Genomic DNA, 15,947 nt, shown 5'->3' with positions numbered 1-15,947 from the left:
GAAATCAAAACAGAATCAGTGTTTTTCAAAGCCCAGATTCAGCTTTGTGTCCCTTTAACAGAGCTTTGTCAAGAAAACTGTCAGATGAATAATAATTGATAGCATTCATTTCTTATAACACTGTTCTTCTGTGGTCGTGTTTGCATATTACAGACTACAGCAGCAGAATTGTAGGTTGATGGTCCATTGTTGTCCTGCCTCTCCCGCCTCACTGCACTCACTCCTGTGCCCTCGCTCGCGCCAGTAACGGCCCTAACTGTTTGGCTTTATGTCAAAGCTGGGGTCTTTGTGGCTCGGTCACAAATCTGCCAGGAAAACACAAACCATCTGCTCTGCGCAGGCCTGAGCTGGAACACAGGGTGTAAATACAGGAGTTTAGCTTTTGGTCCTGTCCCGTGCTCTCAGGACCCTCGAAGCCCAGCATACTGTCCCGCACACACAGGAGGCTTTAGAGCTGCACGAGACACAGGCTCGGTATAAGCAGCCGCCAGGATGAAGCCTTATCAGTAGAGATTAAACCAATTACACTGGATAAATCAGGATGCTTCATATTCTCTGCAATTATCGCCGGATATTATGACAGTGTGTGTCTGCATTAGCACATTTGTGTTCAAACATTTGAAGTGTTTGCCCAAATTAAAGGGTGGAATTTAAAAGGGTATGACTGATTTTTGCTGAAAAGATATCAAATATTAAATAAAAGGCCTCAATGAGAGGTTTTATCACCAAAATTGCATAGATATTAGGAAAATAATTATGGATCAAAATCCACATGCTTATTTGAACGAGAGTTAATATGTGCCAAAACATATGTCTGTATTAGTTTTTACTTTTTCATACATACAGTAGGCGGTTTATGTTTTTCCAGACTAAAATAAGTCAGTGGAATGTGTCTTGGACTTGGATGCATTTATTGGATGAATGCATTTAAAAGCTTTTGCTCTTTACTGTGATGTTTGAGTCACTTTTTCTAATTTTAGCTATGACTCACCTTTTCAGTCCTCAACAAAATGAGGAAGTAAAAGTAAAACATCTGTCATCTGTTGTGGAAAGAATATGTGAAAACTTGATTGACCAGGGTAATGCCGTAAATGATGAAGGCGTCTTTAACCAGTGTGAGTGTCCTGGGTTTTTTGTGGGGGGTTTCTTTTACTCGACTGACTTGAACTTGAAAGCATAATTGTTCCATTTACACTCGGGTCACAATGAACAGTCGTTTGAAAGAAATGTAGTTGTTTAAGGCATCGACCTAGTCAGTCCTTATGTTGTAACCATGTTCAGAGGAGGAGGCTGGAGTTGACGCCTGGAGAGCCATGATAGGAGGGTAAGCCCTTTCCTTGTCGGATAATCCACCGGCCAGAAGCTCCTGCAGATGGAGGCATTTTAAAAGGCCTTATAATACCCAGCTTATGTTGTCACTATCTCATGTTCAGCCGAGTGGCGACACACTCCGCAATGATTTAGTGAAATTATTGCTCCAAGGCCAGCAGTAGCAGGCTCGATTTCTATCAGGTGTTTTGGTTCCACACTTGAACTCTTTCCAGTGTTTGTTCTTTGATATAGTCGAGGAACAGGCTTTTTCAAGGCCTTTCATAGGTGAACAACAGAAAGTTTTGACAAAAGTACAAGAAAGACCCATATGGTACATTGTGCTTTGGACAAATAACAAAGAACCAGAGGAAGGACAAGCAGAACTCTCATTGTACCTGTGGATGGACTAACTAATGTTATCATGAGCACCTGGAACAATATGTCTGATACTGAGGATACACAATGACTAATCAAGTAGTTTTACTCGTTCCATTTTAGTTCGCCCTCACCTTACCCTTTATTCTGTGTCTATCTCTCTTCAGATGTCTTCAACTTGAGTTTATGGGATACTTTATTATCGCTGTAGGGAAATTTGTCATTCAATACTTGTGTTTGGAGGCATTTTTTATCATGCACTCCTTTATTCTGCTATAGCAGTTACACAGCACTTTGTTACATTTTGTGTTAATGCACTTTTCAATCTTAAATGAAGGTTCTTGAGTCGTCTTCTGTACTTGGTAGTTGAAGTGTCGAGCGTTTCACCTCTCATCCAAAAGGCTTCGTCATGCACACTGAGGTTTAGCTCAGCCCGCTGCCAGATATAGACCACAGGGACGGGTTCAGCTTGGTTTAGTCCCTCCTCTCTATTAAGTTCTATGAGAGGCAAAACGTTCTACACTTCAACTACCAAGTACAGAAGATGACTCAAGAACCTTCATTGAAGATTGACAACACCTGTACGACTCGAGCCTATCTTTTCAATATTAACACTTCAAAAAAAGTCAAATGGCTTTTGGTTTATAAACTTTGGACAAATGACTGAATACACATTTTAAGGTAAACATATTACTTATGTTTACTTACTGTATCGCAATAAGTATCTGATCGGCCACTGAGTATCGTGATGCGTATCGGATCGTGACAAAAATGGATCGTCCCAGGCCTGCCCGGGACAGCCTGCAGTGGGTCAGCAATACCGAGCTTAAACCTTTAGTTACTGTGCATGTTTCGGGCTGATGGGGGAAACCCACTCACACAGCTCCACATAGAAAGGAACACACAGTCCAGGAATCAAACCCGGAACCTTGTTGTAGTGCGGCGCTGTTATTGGTAATAAGAGAGACTTGTTGGTTGTAGAGCTGCTTCTTTATGTAATTCAGAGGCAGGTGGAACAAGTACAGAGCAACTGAAGAAATTCAGCAGAAACATTGTACCTATGACACGCTTATACACATTAATGGGAGAAGGGTTTGATGGCCAGTGTCTCTCAGTTTAACTTCTGTCGCCAAACTGCTGCAGTTCATCGCCTGCACCTGTTAATTCCCTTTCAAAACCACCGGGTTTACATTTTCATTACGAGCGGCCTAATATAATGCCACTTGACACAGTGTAAGTGATGGAGAGGCAGAGTGACCTTTCCCCACGTCTTGCCAAGCTGTTGTCGAGAGTGCGCGGTTGTCAGGCCCGCCGCGAGGAGTCATTATACGCCGAGCTCCACACTTCTGATCTGCACATTTCAATTAGATTTCTCCTCAGGACGCCCACCTCCCCCCGTTCGCACCTGCGTCCACTCGGCCCGCGGATGAAGCCGGCTGGAGAGGGAGGGGCACAGGAAGTGAACAGAAAGTTTCCAGCCGAAGAGGATGAATAGACAGATGGCTGTACACGGCGGGTTTAAGCGAGATAGTAATGATTAGGATTTTGGACTGTGTTCATAAACTAAATCCAGGATCATTTTGCACACCAGACGTGACTAAAGCCGGTTTATTTACAACGTTGAAACAAATATCAATGTTACGTTCTTTTCTGGTATTTTGCAAAAGTAATAAACATTTCAAAAAGTTATTTAAAAGCTAGTTTTGAAAGAAATGGTCTGGTCATACATCAGTCCAGCTGTTTGCATTCAGAGATATTGTATTACTCCCTCTACTACATTATGGACAATTCCTTTCTATCCTGGTGTGTTTTTGTCTTTTGGATTTCTGCTGGCTCCTTTTGCTGCCGCTCTTTTAAGCCATGAGGAATCCACTCCTCCAGATGTGCGCTCATCTGCACAAGTCTTCTGTTCCTGGCCCAAGCTGTGAGCCTGGGACACTTTCCACAGCACAGATGACTTTTCCATGACTCTCGAAAAACAGCCTAAAGCCACACTGCGGAACATTCCAGGTTATTTGTTTGCTGCACCATAAGAGCGGCAGACTCCTCACAGCATGAATATGATGCCAAACATGCTCCTCATAATCAATTGGCTAATGGATTTGCTAAATAGAGCCTTTGGAAAATATTACATGAAATATGTTATACAGCATTGCTTTAATAGGGGAAGGTTTTGTTGTGCGGTCTGGGTAACAGTTCATTGCAGCTTTGGTTGAGAAAGTTTTAAAAGCGCTGTTGGATATGAATTTACTAATAGAACCAAATTCTCAAGATCTAAAAAACTTTTGGTTTACTGAAACACATTCACAAATCACAAACCAATAAAAGTCTGCAGTGGACGTGTAACTTTTGTAATGACAGACAAATCTAGGATAGCGCTAAATAGAGTTGTACATGTATTTATATCTTTGTCCTAATCTAGCTGTAAAACACCTTCTTTCTGATTTGCTTGTTGTTTCTTTGGCTGCAGTCTGATGCAAGATGTTAAGCTGTTGTTTAAAAGCCATTAATGTGTTTGAGAGAGGATTATGCTCATTTATTTATGTCAACTTTCTCTGCTTAAGCCAAGAAGTGAAAAACAATCAATAGCCATTAAACCTGGGGCTTTGTCCAACAACAGTGTAACTGACGGAAGTGGCGTGTCTGTGCCCTCTGGGCCTGAAAGATTACAGGTGACTGAGGCTTACAACAGTGTCACACCTTTATGAATGTGTAGGAGTGAGGAATGTGGCTCTGACAAATGAGGGTTCACAGTGAGGTGGAAAGTGCCGGCGCTTAACAGGAAACGACATAATTGTGGTTGACTCCTGTCGCTCCGTTATGAGCGGTTTGGAAAATGGAGAGGCAGCACAGGCAAAGTGCTTTCTGATCCATGATTGCATGTGTTAATGTTTCAGTTGGGTATTGATTTCCTGGCAGCCTTTTGTACACTGGATTTATCCGCCTTGCTCACTGGCTGCGCGCACTCCGAATGTTTGATTAAAGTTCAATTGACTCTTCCAGTGAAGGGGCGAGGAACCATTTCACTCCCTATTTGTAGCGCCAAAGCTCTGCCTGACATGTTCTTTTGTTCCTATTCAGGCTCCAGCCACCCAGGCAGCCTCCATTGCACTGATCCTAATATCCCTGCATTCAGCAGCCTCCAAGCTTAATCCTGGGACAGACATGGCCACAGCATAAACATGCGCAGGCACATCCAAAACCTGGCATAGACTCACCACTCCATGGCCTTTAGTCGTTTCTGCACTGTCCAGATGAATACAATGTGATCTTTTTGTGTGTTTTATGGCTATGCTTTAATATTGTTTCATTTATGTCTTTCAGGGAGAGCTAATTACCTTCTACTATTATTGGAAGAAGACGCCTGAAGCTGCCAGTTGTCGAGCACATCGCAGACACCGCCGTCAGCCTGTCTTCCGCCGCATCAAGACACGCACTGCCTCCACTCCTGTCAACACTCCCTCTCGGCCTCCCTCCAGCGAGTTCTGTACGTACATACAGTGGATCTGACCTCCTGAAAGCATTGGGAGACCTGCCTGTTCTGTGAATAAAGGCTTTTCTCTCTCCTCAGTGGACCTCAGCTCTGCCAGTGAGGATGACTTTGACAGTGAAGACAGCGAGCAGGAGCTGAAGGGCTACGCTTGCCGCCACTGTTTCTCCACCAGTAAGACTCTGCCGTTTACCCACTCTCATAAACAGTGCTGTTATTCCTGCCCTGGCAGAATCAGGAGAGGCCTGTGTGACAGATGGGCATCTGAACATGTCGGAGCTAATTTGATCAAATCAGACATGAACAGCTCACTCTCTCTCCCTCATTATCCTCCGCTCTCTCACAGCTGGCTCCCAGTGCAGGCTCCATCTGACAGAGCATTCTGCCATCAGGGCTGGCTAATAACTACAGCACTGTGCAGTTAATCCACATGTTACTGACAGTGTAAACAGCGTGGCACGAATATTTAAGTCTCAATGAGAGTCGTGTACACATAGTCTTATTAGTTAAGGACTTTGTTTAACATCTTTATCGCTGTGGTTCAAGTTCATTGGTGTTTGTTTTGTGCGTCACTCTGAGGCTGGTTTTCACAACTGTAAATGGCTTTTCCTCAGCCTCCAAGGACTGGCACCACGGGGGCCGGGAGAACATTTTACTGTGCACTGACTGCCGCATTCACTTCAAGAAGTACGGTGATCTGCCCTCCATCGAGAAGCCTGTGGACCCTCCCCCGTTTATGTTCAAACCTGTGAAAGAGGAAGAGGATGGACTCAGCGGGAAGCATAGCATGAGGACCCGAAGGAACCGAGGCTCGGTGAGCGACTCTGTTTTCACCTTCGTCATCTGTAGGCGCTGGCACATGCATGTATATCCCTGGAGCAACAGAGCAGCACAGCGAGAGCGCTGCACATCAATAAAGCAATACTTTAACCAAATATCTTTTCTTTGTATTTCGAGCTGATATGTTGAGTAAACAATATGATATTGAGTGTTATTATGAGAGATTTGTAGTGAATGACTTATGCTGTTTGCTACAGATGTCGACGCTACGTAGTGGTCGTAAGAAGCAGACAGCCAGTCCTGATGGCAGAGCCTCGCCAACCAACGAGGACCTGCGCTCAAGCGGGCGAACCTCACCCAGTGCAGCAAGTACAGACAGCACGGACAGCAAGACAGACATGAAGAAACCAAGCAAGGTATAGTGGCTCATATTTTTGGTACATGCTTGTGTTGACTGTAAAGTGCAATAGATATAAACTTTGATTGATTGACTGTAAACTAACTACTTGTTCTGCTGTAATGACTCTGCAGAAGATTAAGGAGGAGGCTCCTTCACCTATGAAGAGTGCCAAGAGACCAAGAGAAAAGGGAGCGTCAGACACAGAGGAACCAGAGAGGGCCAGCGCCAAAAAGTCTAAGACACAAGTAAGATTGACGTGTAGAAATTATATATTTCAAATGTTATTTTATATTTGTGGCTGAGTTTTCTGCCCAGTCCTAGCTTTGTGAGTCTGAGCGTGTGTGTCCTGCAGGAGCTGAACAGACCCGACTCTCCGTCTGAGTGTGAGGGTGAAGGAGAGGGGGAGAGTTCAGACGGACGCAGCGTGAACGAGGAGCTCAGCAGTGATCCTAAAGACATTGATCAGGACAACCGCAGCTCGTCCCCCAGTATCCCCAGCCCCCGGGACAACGAGAGCGACTCGGACTCCTCAGCCCAGCAGCAGCAGCACTTGCAAAACCAGCACCCTCCAGTCATCCAGTGTCAGCCCGGGACCTCAGCCTCTGTGCCTGTCCCAAACACATCCTCCACCCCTCAGCCGACTCAGGCCTCCCCTTCTGCAGCACCCACCTCTCTACCTCCACAGCCTGCACCCCAGGCTAGTCCCATTGCTCTCATACAGTCAGGAGCTGCACTGCATCCTCAAAGGCTTCCTTCTCCGCACTCACCTCTGTCTCAGGCTCCGCCCTCAGGCCCCCCTGGCCCCCCTCCCTCATTACCCAGCCCTCACCATGGGCCTATGCCCCCCCTTCCTCACCCATTGCAGGCTGGACCCTCACACATGCCTCACCCACACTCCATGCCCCCCCAGGGCTTCCCTGTGGGACAGTCTCAGGTCCCTCCTCCAATTTCCAGCCAATCACAGCAAAGGCCACATACACCCCCTGCCCAATCACCGTCGTCTTCTCAAAGCAGCGGGCAGCCCCCCAGAGAGCAGCCTCTTCCTCCCGCCCCCATGTCCATGCCCCACATCAAGCCCCCTCCGACGACACCCATCTCCCAGAGCCACAAACACCCGCCTCATGTGTCTTCTGCCCCGTTCCCACAGATGCCCTCAAACCTGCCCCCTCCTCCAGCACTCAAGCCCCTCAGCTCTCTATCCACGCACCACCCACCTCCCACACACCCACCTCCGCTGCAGCTCATGCCTCAGGGTCAGCAGCTCCAGCCTCCCCCCGCCCAGCCGCCTGTCCTCACCCAGTCACAGAGCCACCAGCCTCCCCCTGCCCCACCGCTGCCACCCTCCGCAGCAGCGCCTCACCCCAGTGGCCCATCACAGCCACCCTTCACGCCCCATCCCTTCAGTACAGTCCTACCTCCGGCCGCTCTGCCCCCATCGTCTACAAACTCCATATCGGCCTTACAGACTCCTCCTTCTGCCTCTTCCTCTTCGATCTCCATGCCTCTACCCGCCTCTGTCTCATGTCCACCCTCGACGATGTCCATCCCACCGATTCACATCAAAGAGGAACCATTGGACGAAACAGAGGAGCCAGAGAGCCCCCCACCACCCCAAAGAAGTCCCTCCCCTGAGCCCACTGTGGTCAACACGCCCAGCCACGCCAGCCAGTCAGCACGGTACGTTCTGTGTGCCTTGTTTCTTTTGGCAACATAATCCGACCACCTCAAACTGTATAATCATGTTATTATTATTAACATCTACATTTTGTCTGTTACTGTAGGTTCTACAAGCATCTGGACAGGGGTTACAACTCGTGTGCCAGGACAGACTTCTACTTCACTCCTTTGCCCATGTCTAAACTGGCCAAAAAGAGAGAAGAGGCGCTGGAGAAGGCCAAGCGCGAGGTTGAGCAGAAAGCACGGGAAGAGAAAGAGCGAGAGAGGGAGCGCGAGAAGGAGAGGGAGCGCGAGCGGGAAAGAGAGAAGGAGGCCGAGCGAGCCGCGGTGAGTGATTTGTGTAAACTCTGTTTACCTCATTTAAATGTTTTCTTTTGCTTAACTAAACATTTTATTTGTGCCTACAGAAGGCTTCCAGTTCTCATGAGGGCAGGATGGGGGAGCCTTCAATGGTGGGACCAGCCCACATGCGACCGCCTTTCGATGGACCTCCCACCACTATCGCAGCTGTGCCTCCGTACATCGGGCCGGACACCCCTGCCCTGCGCACCCTCAGCGAGTATGCTCGCCCCCACGTCATGTCGCCTACAAACAGAAACCACCCCTTCTTTATGTCCCTCAACCCTGCGGACCCTCTGCTGGCCTACCACATGCCCAGCCTATACAATGCTGACCCAGCCATGCGAGAGCGCGAACTGCGGGAGCGGGAGATGCGGGAGAGGGAAATCCGGGAGAGGGAGTTAAGGGAGAGGATGAAGCCAGGCTTTGAGGTTAAACCTCCTGAAATGGACACACTGCACCCCTCCACTAACCCCATGGAGCACTTTGCACGGCACGGCGCCATCTCATTGCCCCCTATGGCTGGCCCTCACCACTTCGCCTCCTTCCACCCTGGACTGAACCCCTTAGAGCGCGAGCGATTGGCTCTGGCCGGGCCCCAGCTGCGGCCCGAGATGTCTTACCCCGAGAGGCTGGCTGCAGAGAGGCTCCACGCAGAGAGGATGGCCACAGTCGCCAACGACCCCATCGCCCGACTACAGATGTTCAATGTGACGCCACACCACCACCAGCACTCGCACATCCACTCCCATCTGCACCTGCACCAACAAGACCCTCTGCACCAAGGTGAGCGTCAGTCCTCCCGACACTGCTCACCCTGTAGACACTCTGTAGACTACTGTCACTTCATTACTTAGAAACTGCTCATATGTATCACTGCTAATGAAAGATATTTCACACATAAAATAGTTTTTACATTGTAGAAATGTGTATTTTATATTTTATTTCACTGGCACAAAATATGAGGATAATAAATGTTCTATAATATTACGCATGATTTTAAAGTAATTCATGTAATGTTTGTGTGGATGGTTTGTTGAATGAATATGTTAAGTAGTGATAAAAATTCACTTATGTCTAATCCTCAAGTGTTGTTTAACCTGCCAAGTGTTTTATGTAAATAAAATGTATTATTGTAGAAAAGCAAAAAATAATTCTTATGTTTTATTACTAAACTAGAAATTGTTTTAAAAAGTAAAATGTGATCTAGTATAGGTGTTATGTATAGTGTATGCTTGGTGCATGCCTTGTTGACTGTGATGAACTGTCTGTATTACTCTGTACCTTGATCCTAAGACTCTGACCTTCAGTAGGTGGTGGTGAATGTCTTGTGTGTTCTCCAGGCTCGGGGGCCCATCCCCTGGCTGTGGACCCTCTGGCAGCTGGGCCTCATCTGGCACGCTTCCCTTACCCTCCCGGAGCCATCCCCAACGCCCTCCTCGGACAACCCCACGAACACGAGATGCTGCGACATCCCGTTTTTGGTAGGTTTTATGATTATTTCTTGTGAGAATACCTTTAGACACACACCAGCTCCTCCTAGAGTCTTAAAACCATGAACACCCAACAATTACTAACATGGACTACTATTAAGTTGAAGGTTAAGTTTTGCCATTCACTCCTGACAATTTAATTCATGTGTTTTAGGTACGCCTTACCCTCGGGACATGCCCGGAGGCCTGCCCCCACCCATGTCTGCGGCCCACCAGTTGCAGGCCATGCACGCCCAGTCGGCCGAGCTCCAGAGACTGGCAATGGAGCAACAGTGGCTCCACGGGCACCACCACATGCACGGAGGCCCCCTGCCCGGACAGGAGGACTACTATAGGTAGCATTTTGTTGATATATGCACTAAAATTACCCAAAATTCACATATGACTATGTTACAATGCTATTCCCACATGAAACACAAACTCAAAGTTGTGTTTTGAGCATCTTTGAGTAATCTTTGAATCTTCTGTGGTGACTATAGCACAAAGATGCCCTCTTCTTACCTCCTGACCCTGTCCCTCTTTGTAGCACCAAAAGCCAAAAACAACAGCTTCACTTCACACTGCAACACCTTTTGTAGCACTGGCCAGAGCTGCAGAGGCTGTGGGCAGTGAGGGGAGGACTCTTAAAGGGACTGTGAATAAGTGCTTTTAGATCAATGGCATTTTCGAACAAAAGGAATGTGAGATATCGATAAATATGTGTTGGATATTAATTCTACATACATGTAAAAAGCATAATACCCCACTTTGATCATAAAACAACTCACATGCCTAAGATTACTAGAAATTTCTTTCACATTGTTCTCATTTCTTTTATTGGCTAATGTGTATTCTTTTGTCTTTGCAGTCGGTTAAAGAAGGAGAGCGACAAGCAGCTGTAGCCCGCTGTGGGAGGCGAGGACCGTTTGCAGGAGACAGGAAGTTGTTACTGAACATTTTCTTTAAACTCATCCAGAAGAACAGACAAGGCCAAGTGGATCATCTTATCACATCTGTTTTTTTAACCTGGGACTTTTTTTTACTATGATTTTCCAAGACTTTTGTTGGTTCATCGCCAGTAGTGACAACGTCCTCAACACCTCCTGCATGACAAGCTTCCCGACTTTTTTGTTTTTGTTTTTTTTCTTAGGTGCTAGAACAAGACACTGTGCTTATCGACAAAAAAGACCGATGAGGTTGGAAAAAAGTGCTATCTTAAATTCAACATTTATTTTAATACATCGTTGGAGGTTTTTCATAATTTTAAGGAAAGCTACCGCATGGCGTTTTTGAGTCTGTAAATAGTATATATAAACATATAATTATTATAATTATTATTATTACTAGGTGTGGACTCCAAACTCAGTCGTTTCAGATAATTGTTTTTGAAGCATTATCCCTTTGTTTCAGAGGGGAGCACCATGGCATTATACGAGCAGTTCCTGAGCATCACTGTGTTAGAGCTAGTCCCACTTTGTAAAACTGTCCATGTCGACCTCTTCATGCTGTTTTAGTCCGAATGTGTTTATCATTTGAAACACTTGAAGAGGTGACCCGGGTGTCGCCGAGGCTTGCACACCGAAGCCATTTATAACGTTTGCACTGAATATATAGCTTGGAATCTACACAATTAGGTTTTTAAATCAGTGTTTGACAAAGGAGTACTTCATTTACTTTTGTTCTTTTTAAGGAGATTTTAATTATTTAAAAAAATATGCAGCGGAAACGTATATTGTTTTTTAAAAGATCTGGACCTGTTTGTATCTCCACTACACGAGGAGCCTGTTTTTTAGGATTGTTTTAAACGTGTGAATGACTGGATACATCTCGTCTCAAACCACCCCCCCACCCTCCTCCAGCTGCACAACCCTTCACTGTGACACTATGAGGGGGGGGGGGGGCATCCCCGTCGGTCCCGCATAGGAGACACCAGGGGTCTTCATGACTGTATGTTCTTGTTTGTTTGTTTGTCACTCTTCTCATCTTGCCTTTGGTTTCCTTCGGGATACGAGCGACCCTGTCCCTTCGTGGGACGAGGGGGACGAGGGGGGGCGGGGGACGCGTCTGTGTGCCACTTTGACTGTTACGAGTAGTGTTGTCCGTCACACAGTGCACATCGTTTTTTATCTGTAGCCATGACGTCTGCTCATGCACTAAGACTGTTTTTTGCCTGACATTTTTGGAAAACTGTGGCTCTTATTTTTTTTATTGTTTTAAACCAAATGAAGAAGTGACCATATCTTCCCTTTGGAGCACTATAAGTAGAACTGTTTTTTTTTTTTCGTTGGAACATTGTCAGCCTTTTTGTTAAGTTTATTTTTTTATCAATCCAAAAAGTCTTCAAGTCTCAAACCACACAGCCTGTTTGTCACTCTGTCCGGCCATCATCTCTCTCAACCTCATCTCCCTCGCATCGTCAGACCCCCCCCCCCCCCCCCCCGCCCGCCCCCTCATGCGCCTTTTGACTTCTCGTGTCTCCAAAAAACCCTTTGATGTTAAATGTTGTCAATGGTTTAGCTTCTCGTTTCAAAGCGGCAATAGCAGAATGTACAATTCTGACTGCTAAGATTTATATATATACTGGTATCTTGAAGCTTATTGTACATATGAGTAGTCGCCATGGGATGACACAATGTAAACAAAAAGTAGAAATAATAAGGAAAACTTGTGAGTCCTGTGTTCTCCATTTGAGTATTTTGTAATTTTTTTGAAAAATTTGTGGAATTAAAATAAACTAAGTTACACCACAGCGCCGGCTTGTGTCGTCGTCTCTCCTGATTTGGATTACGTCGAGTGTTGGGGAGGCGGTAATCCTGTTTCAGAGCAAACAGCCCAGTCTTTTAACCCTGATGCTTAATCGAATCACGTAATACTCCACTTCTCATTCACTTTGAGGACACCCCAATGTTTACACAGAATTATCTTTGTTTTTTCTGTTCACTTGTTTAGAATAATACTACAGACTTATTATTGACTTAAAGGCCTGTGTGGGAAGTGAGTTTTGAGTAGTTGCAGTCGCCTAAACTGTTTATACCCACCATTCACAATACATTTTGTAAGGAACTTATCTTAAACGTTCATAATTGTTCATGAAAATAACTATTTGAATGTGGAAATCACTCCAAACAATTGCCAGGCTCTTGAATTGTATAGGATTTTCTCTGGTAACATTTCTAAACTGTTATGCTAGTGTGTTATACTGAAAGCTCTAACTGAAAGCCCTTACTGGAGCAACTATATCTGGGTTTGGATCTGGCACAATGGTCGCATTGTGATGGGAGAAACATGAGTGATGATTTGACTCGTGTGTTTGCTTCTTCCATATGTGACATGAGGAGGAATGTCACACTCCATATAAACAACCCTTATTTTCCATCTTCGCACAAACAAATCTTCAAGCAGCTGGCAGCGAATCTCCAAACCCTGTTCCGCTATAATAACATCAAAGCCGGGCTGAGCCACTAAAAACACCTCCACGCCGCCTCCTCCTCTCTGCGCTCGTGTGCGCGGTGCCTTCAGCGGGCCAGGGCTGTCATCTTCCTCTGCGGCGCGCGCCGAGTGATAGACCTGCAATCTCCGTGTGATGGTGCGGAGCCTCTGCTGCCGCGGCGGAGATGGCTGTCATTCCGAGTCGGAGCTATTATTCTCTGAAATGATGGCCCTGTCCCCGGGAAAATCTCGCTTCCTACCCCGAGGCCGCCACGTGACTTTGGAGAGGAATAGCCTTGTGCGTGCGCGCGGTGCCTGATATTGTTGCCGTATCCTCACAAGACAAAACAAGAAGACGTCAGCGCGCGCAGAGATCCGGGGATGGCTTCCTTGAATAATTTATCTTATCTCCCCTCCTCCTCCGAACCAGGAATGGAGCGACCGGCTCATGTCAGCTCAAATTCTCCTCATAAGGCCGCCGTGTGTACCCCTCAGGCGGACACACAGGAATGCACAGTCTTGGAAATCCACTGTCGTTCCGTCTCAATAGCGGTGTGTTGGTGGAGTTCATGTCTAATGCAGGCAGCAGCAGGTTACACGGATACAGAGGTTCTTGCCCTCCTCCCGCTCCGCTGGGCCCGTGTGCCAAAGAGATGCACAGAAGGAAGAGGACAGTGTGGTGTGAGTTTTCTGTGTCTGATCAAAGTAAATGGTAAATGGACTCAACTTAAATAGCGCTTTTCTCCCTTTAAACAGGCCCAAAGCGCTTCACTGTAAGGAACCAGTCACCCATTCACTCTCTCATTCATACACCAATGTACGCAGACACTGGAGGCAAGTAGGGGGAAGTGTCTTGCCCAAGGACACAGCGGCAGTGTGCATTTGCGGGAGCTCGGATAAAAACCCAGGATCTTCCAATCATAAGATGACCCGCTCTACCACCTGCTCCACCTTCGCCCTAAATGATGAATAAATGCTCGTCCATGTGAGCAGGAAGCAAATATTTAGGCTTTGTTTTAAAGTGACTTTGGGCCTTTAACCCTAGAACACTATTGCTGGGTGTTTTTCACCACATTTGTGTGATTTTCATTATGATGGTTTATCTGAGTGTCCTGGGTCTCTGTAGCTTCAGCGTTTTCTTTGACATCTTTGATGGCTTGGGTGTTTTCCTAATCCAAAACACACTTTTTCCTACAGACGCATGTTTGGGTGATTTTTACCCAGCAATAGTGATAGAAGGTAGGGTAGGGTTAATGTATTTAATCAGGCAATCTCCCTTTCAAGGTTGACATTCAGGGCTGCCACATTTATTTAGCGACTTCAACGACAGTTTTGCTCCTGTCGCAGAGATCGGCCTCACAGCAAGTGAGGAACACATAGCCTAGTTATTTTAGTCAGCTTTATACCCATTCAAAATATGACATATTTTGTGTCTTTCTCCTGCGGCTGTTTGTGTGCCATGAATACTGAGCCTTCACCAGAGAAGTCTCACACATCCCAGGAATGGTTGGACCAAAAAAACAAGTTTCCATTTCCTGTAATTTTTGTATGGTCCTCTCATGATGCTTTTCTTTCATCTTATTAGACATGACACAGTTTAATATAAAAGAACACGACTCAAATGTGTCATGTATTGTCATGTTTTGATAGATTTTGATGAAGTACTTTTTATGGGGTGTATTATCTCGGGTAAAAATCACCCGGCATTAGTGATGGTGTTGTGGATTTGAGCGAGTGTTCTAGGGTTAAGCGGGGTAAGGGGTGGGACAGTGGCCCGGCTTCTGGGCCTGGAAGAAAGATGGTCCGAAAGTGCATCGGTGAAGATTGGCTGCCAAGTATTCCTCAGTCAGCCTCAGGGCTGCTGTGTGCCTCCACCTCTGAGAGTAGAGAGTGTCCTGGCTGTTTGAAAAGCTTGTCAACTTCCGGCTTGTCGCTCAAGTTGAGTCCCAAAGAATAATATCAAAGCTCCTGAACAAAATGAGGTTCATATAAATTGTCAACACTGTCAGCTGTTTGTAAATCACGAGGTTAGATGAAGCACAGCTGGAGAAATTGTTTTTCATGCAAATAGAGATAATGGATCCATCTCCAACGCAAACAGCCCTGCTCAAATCCGTGTTTGTCTCTGAATATTGATGTCCACAACGTCCTTTTATTTCAAAGCCATATCATGGTCACACCTGGCATTTCAAAATCAAAGCCTTTGCTATGTCCAATCCAGGGAAGCGCCTGGCAGGACTTGGATGGGAGACCGTTTGGTAACACCAGGTTGCCTCGTTTCCTTCAGTCTACCCCAGGGCAGCTGTGGCTACAATTGTAGCTTATCACCACCGAGTATGGAGTGAATGAATAGTGTAATGTAAAGTGTCTTTGAGTGTCCAGAAAAGCGCTATATAAAACCAATGCATTATCATTATTATTATTATTATTATTATTATTGTGTGTAGAGTATTTTGCATACAAACATTTTACAACTACAGTGCACTTTAGCCAACATTATTTATAACAAGTCACACATCCACACCACTCTTCATTACCAGAGTTTGTAGATGCCATTTATTTAAACCTTCTTTCAGCCACTCTCACACTGTTGCTATTGTCCTACAAACTGTCGGCGTGCCAGGTTGTTCCCTCTGAGTACAGGACAATACAGTCTCTCCAGACTCAGTGGCTC

At 46.0% G+C, this 15,947-nt stretch overlaps 1 protein-coding gene across 6 annotated transcripts in view; it reads left to right on the top strand.

The window, feature by feature from the left end:
• The window catches only part of rerea (arginine-glutamic acid dipeptide (RE) repeats a), a 161,987-nt gene extending 149,739 nt beyond the window's left edge, over positions 1 to 12,248 (top strand). For 3 of the 6 annotated variants that reach the window (XM_079558572.1, XM_079558573.1, XM_079558575.1), the window contains 11 exons: positions 5,011 to 5,173; positions 5,258 to 5,350; positions 5,791 to 5,990; positions 6,214 to 6,372; positions 6,488 to 6,601; positions 6,709 to 8,033; positions 8,138 to 8,360; positions 8,441 to 9,158; positions 9,686 to 9,856; positions 10,020 to 10,200; positions 10,713 to 12,248. In XM_079558572.1, the coding sequence (XP_079414698.1) occupies positions 5,011 to 5,173; positions 5,258 to 5,350; positions 5,791 to 5,990; positions 6,214 to 6,372; positions 6,488 to 6,601; positions 6,709 to 8,033; positions 8,138 to 8,360; positions 8,441 to 9,158; positions 9,686 to 9,856; positions 10,020 to 10,200; positions 10,713 to 10,746 (3,381 nt within the window). In that variant the 3' untranslated portion in view covers positions 10,747 to 12,248. The remainder of the gene's footprint in view (positions 1 to 5,010; positions 5,174 to 5,257; positions 5,351 to 5,790; positions 5,991 to 6,213; positions 6,373 to 6,487; positions 6,602 to 6,708; positions 8,034 to 8,137; positions 8,361 to 8,440; positions 9,159 to 9,685; positions 9,857 to 10,019; positions 10,201 to 10,712) is intronic. The other 3 variants (XM_079558576.1, XM_079558574.1, XM_079558571.1) reach the window with 3 other exon arrangements.
• The last annotated feature ends 3,699 nt before the right edge of the window (positions 12,249 to 15,947 follow it).

Source organism: Gobius niger (genome assembly GCF_951799975.1).
Source record: "Gobius niger genome assembly, chromosome: 6".
Lineage (NCBI taxonomy): Eukaryota > Metazoa > Chordata > Actinopteri > Gobiiformes > Gobiidae > Gobius > Gobius niger.
Note: the sequence above shows the minus strand (reverse complement) of the source record. Positions and strands in the feature narration are given on the sequence as shown.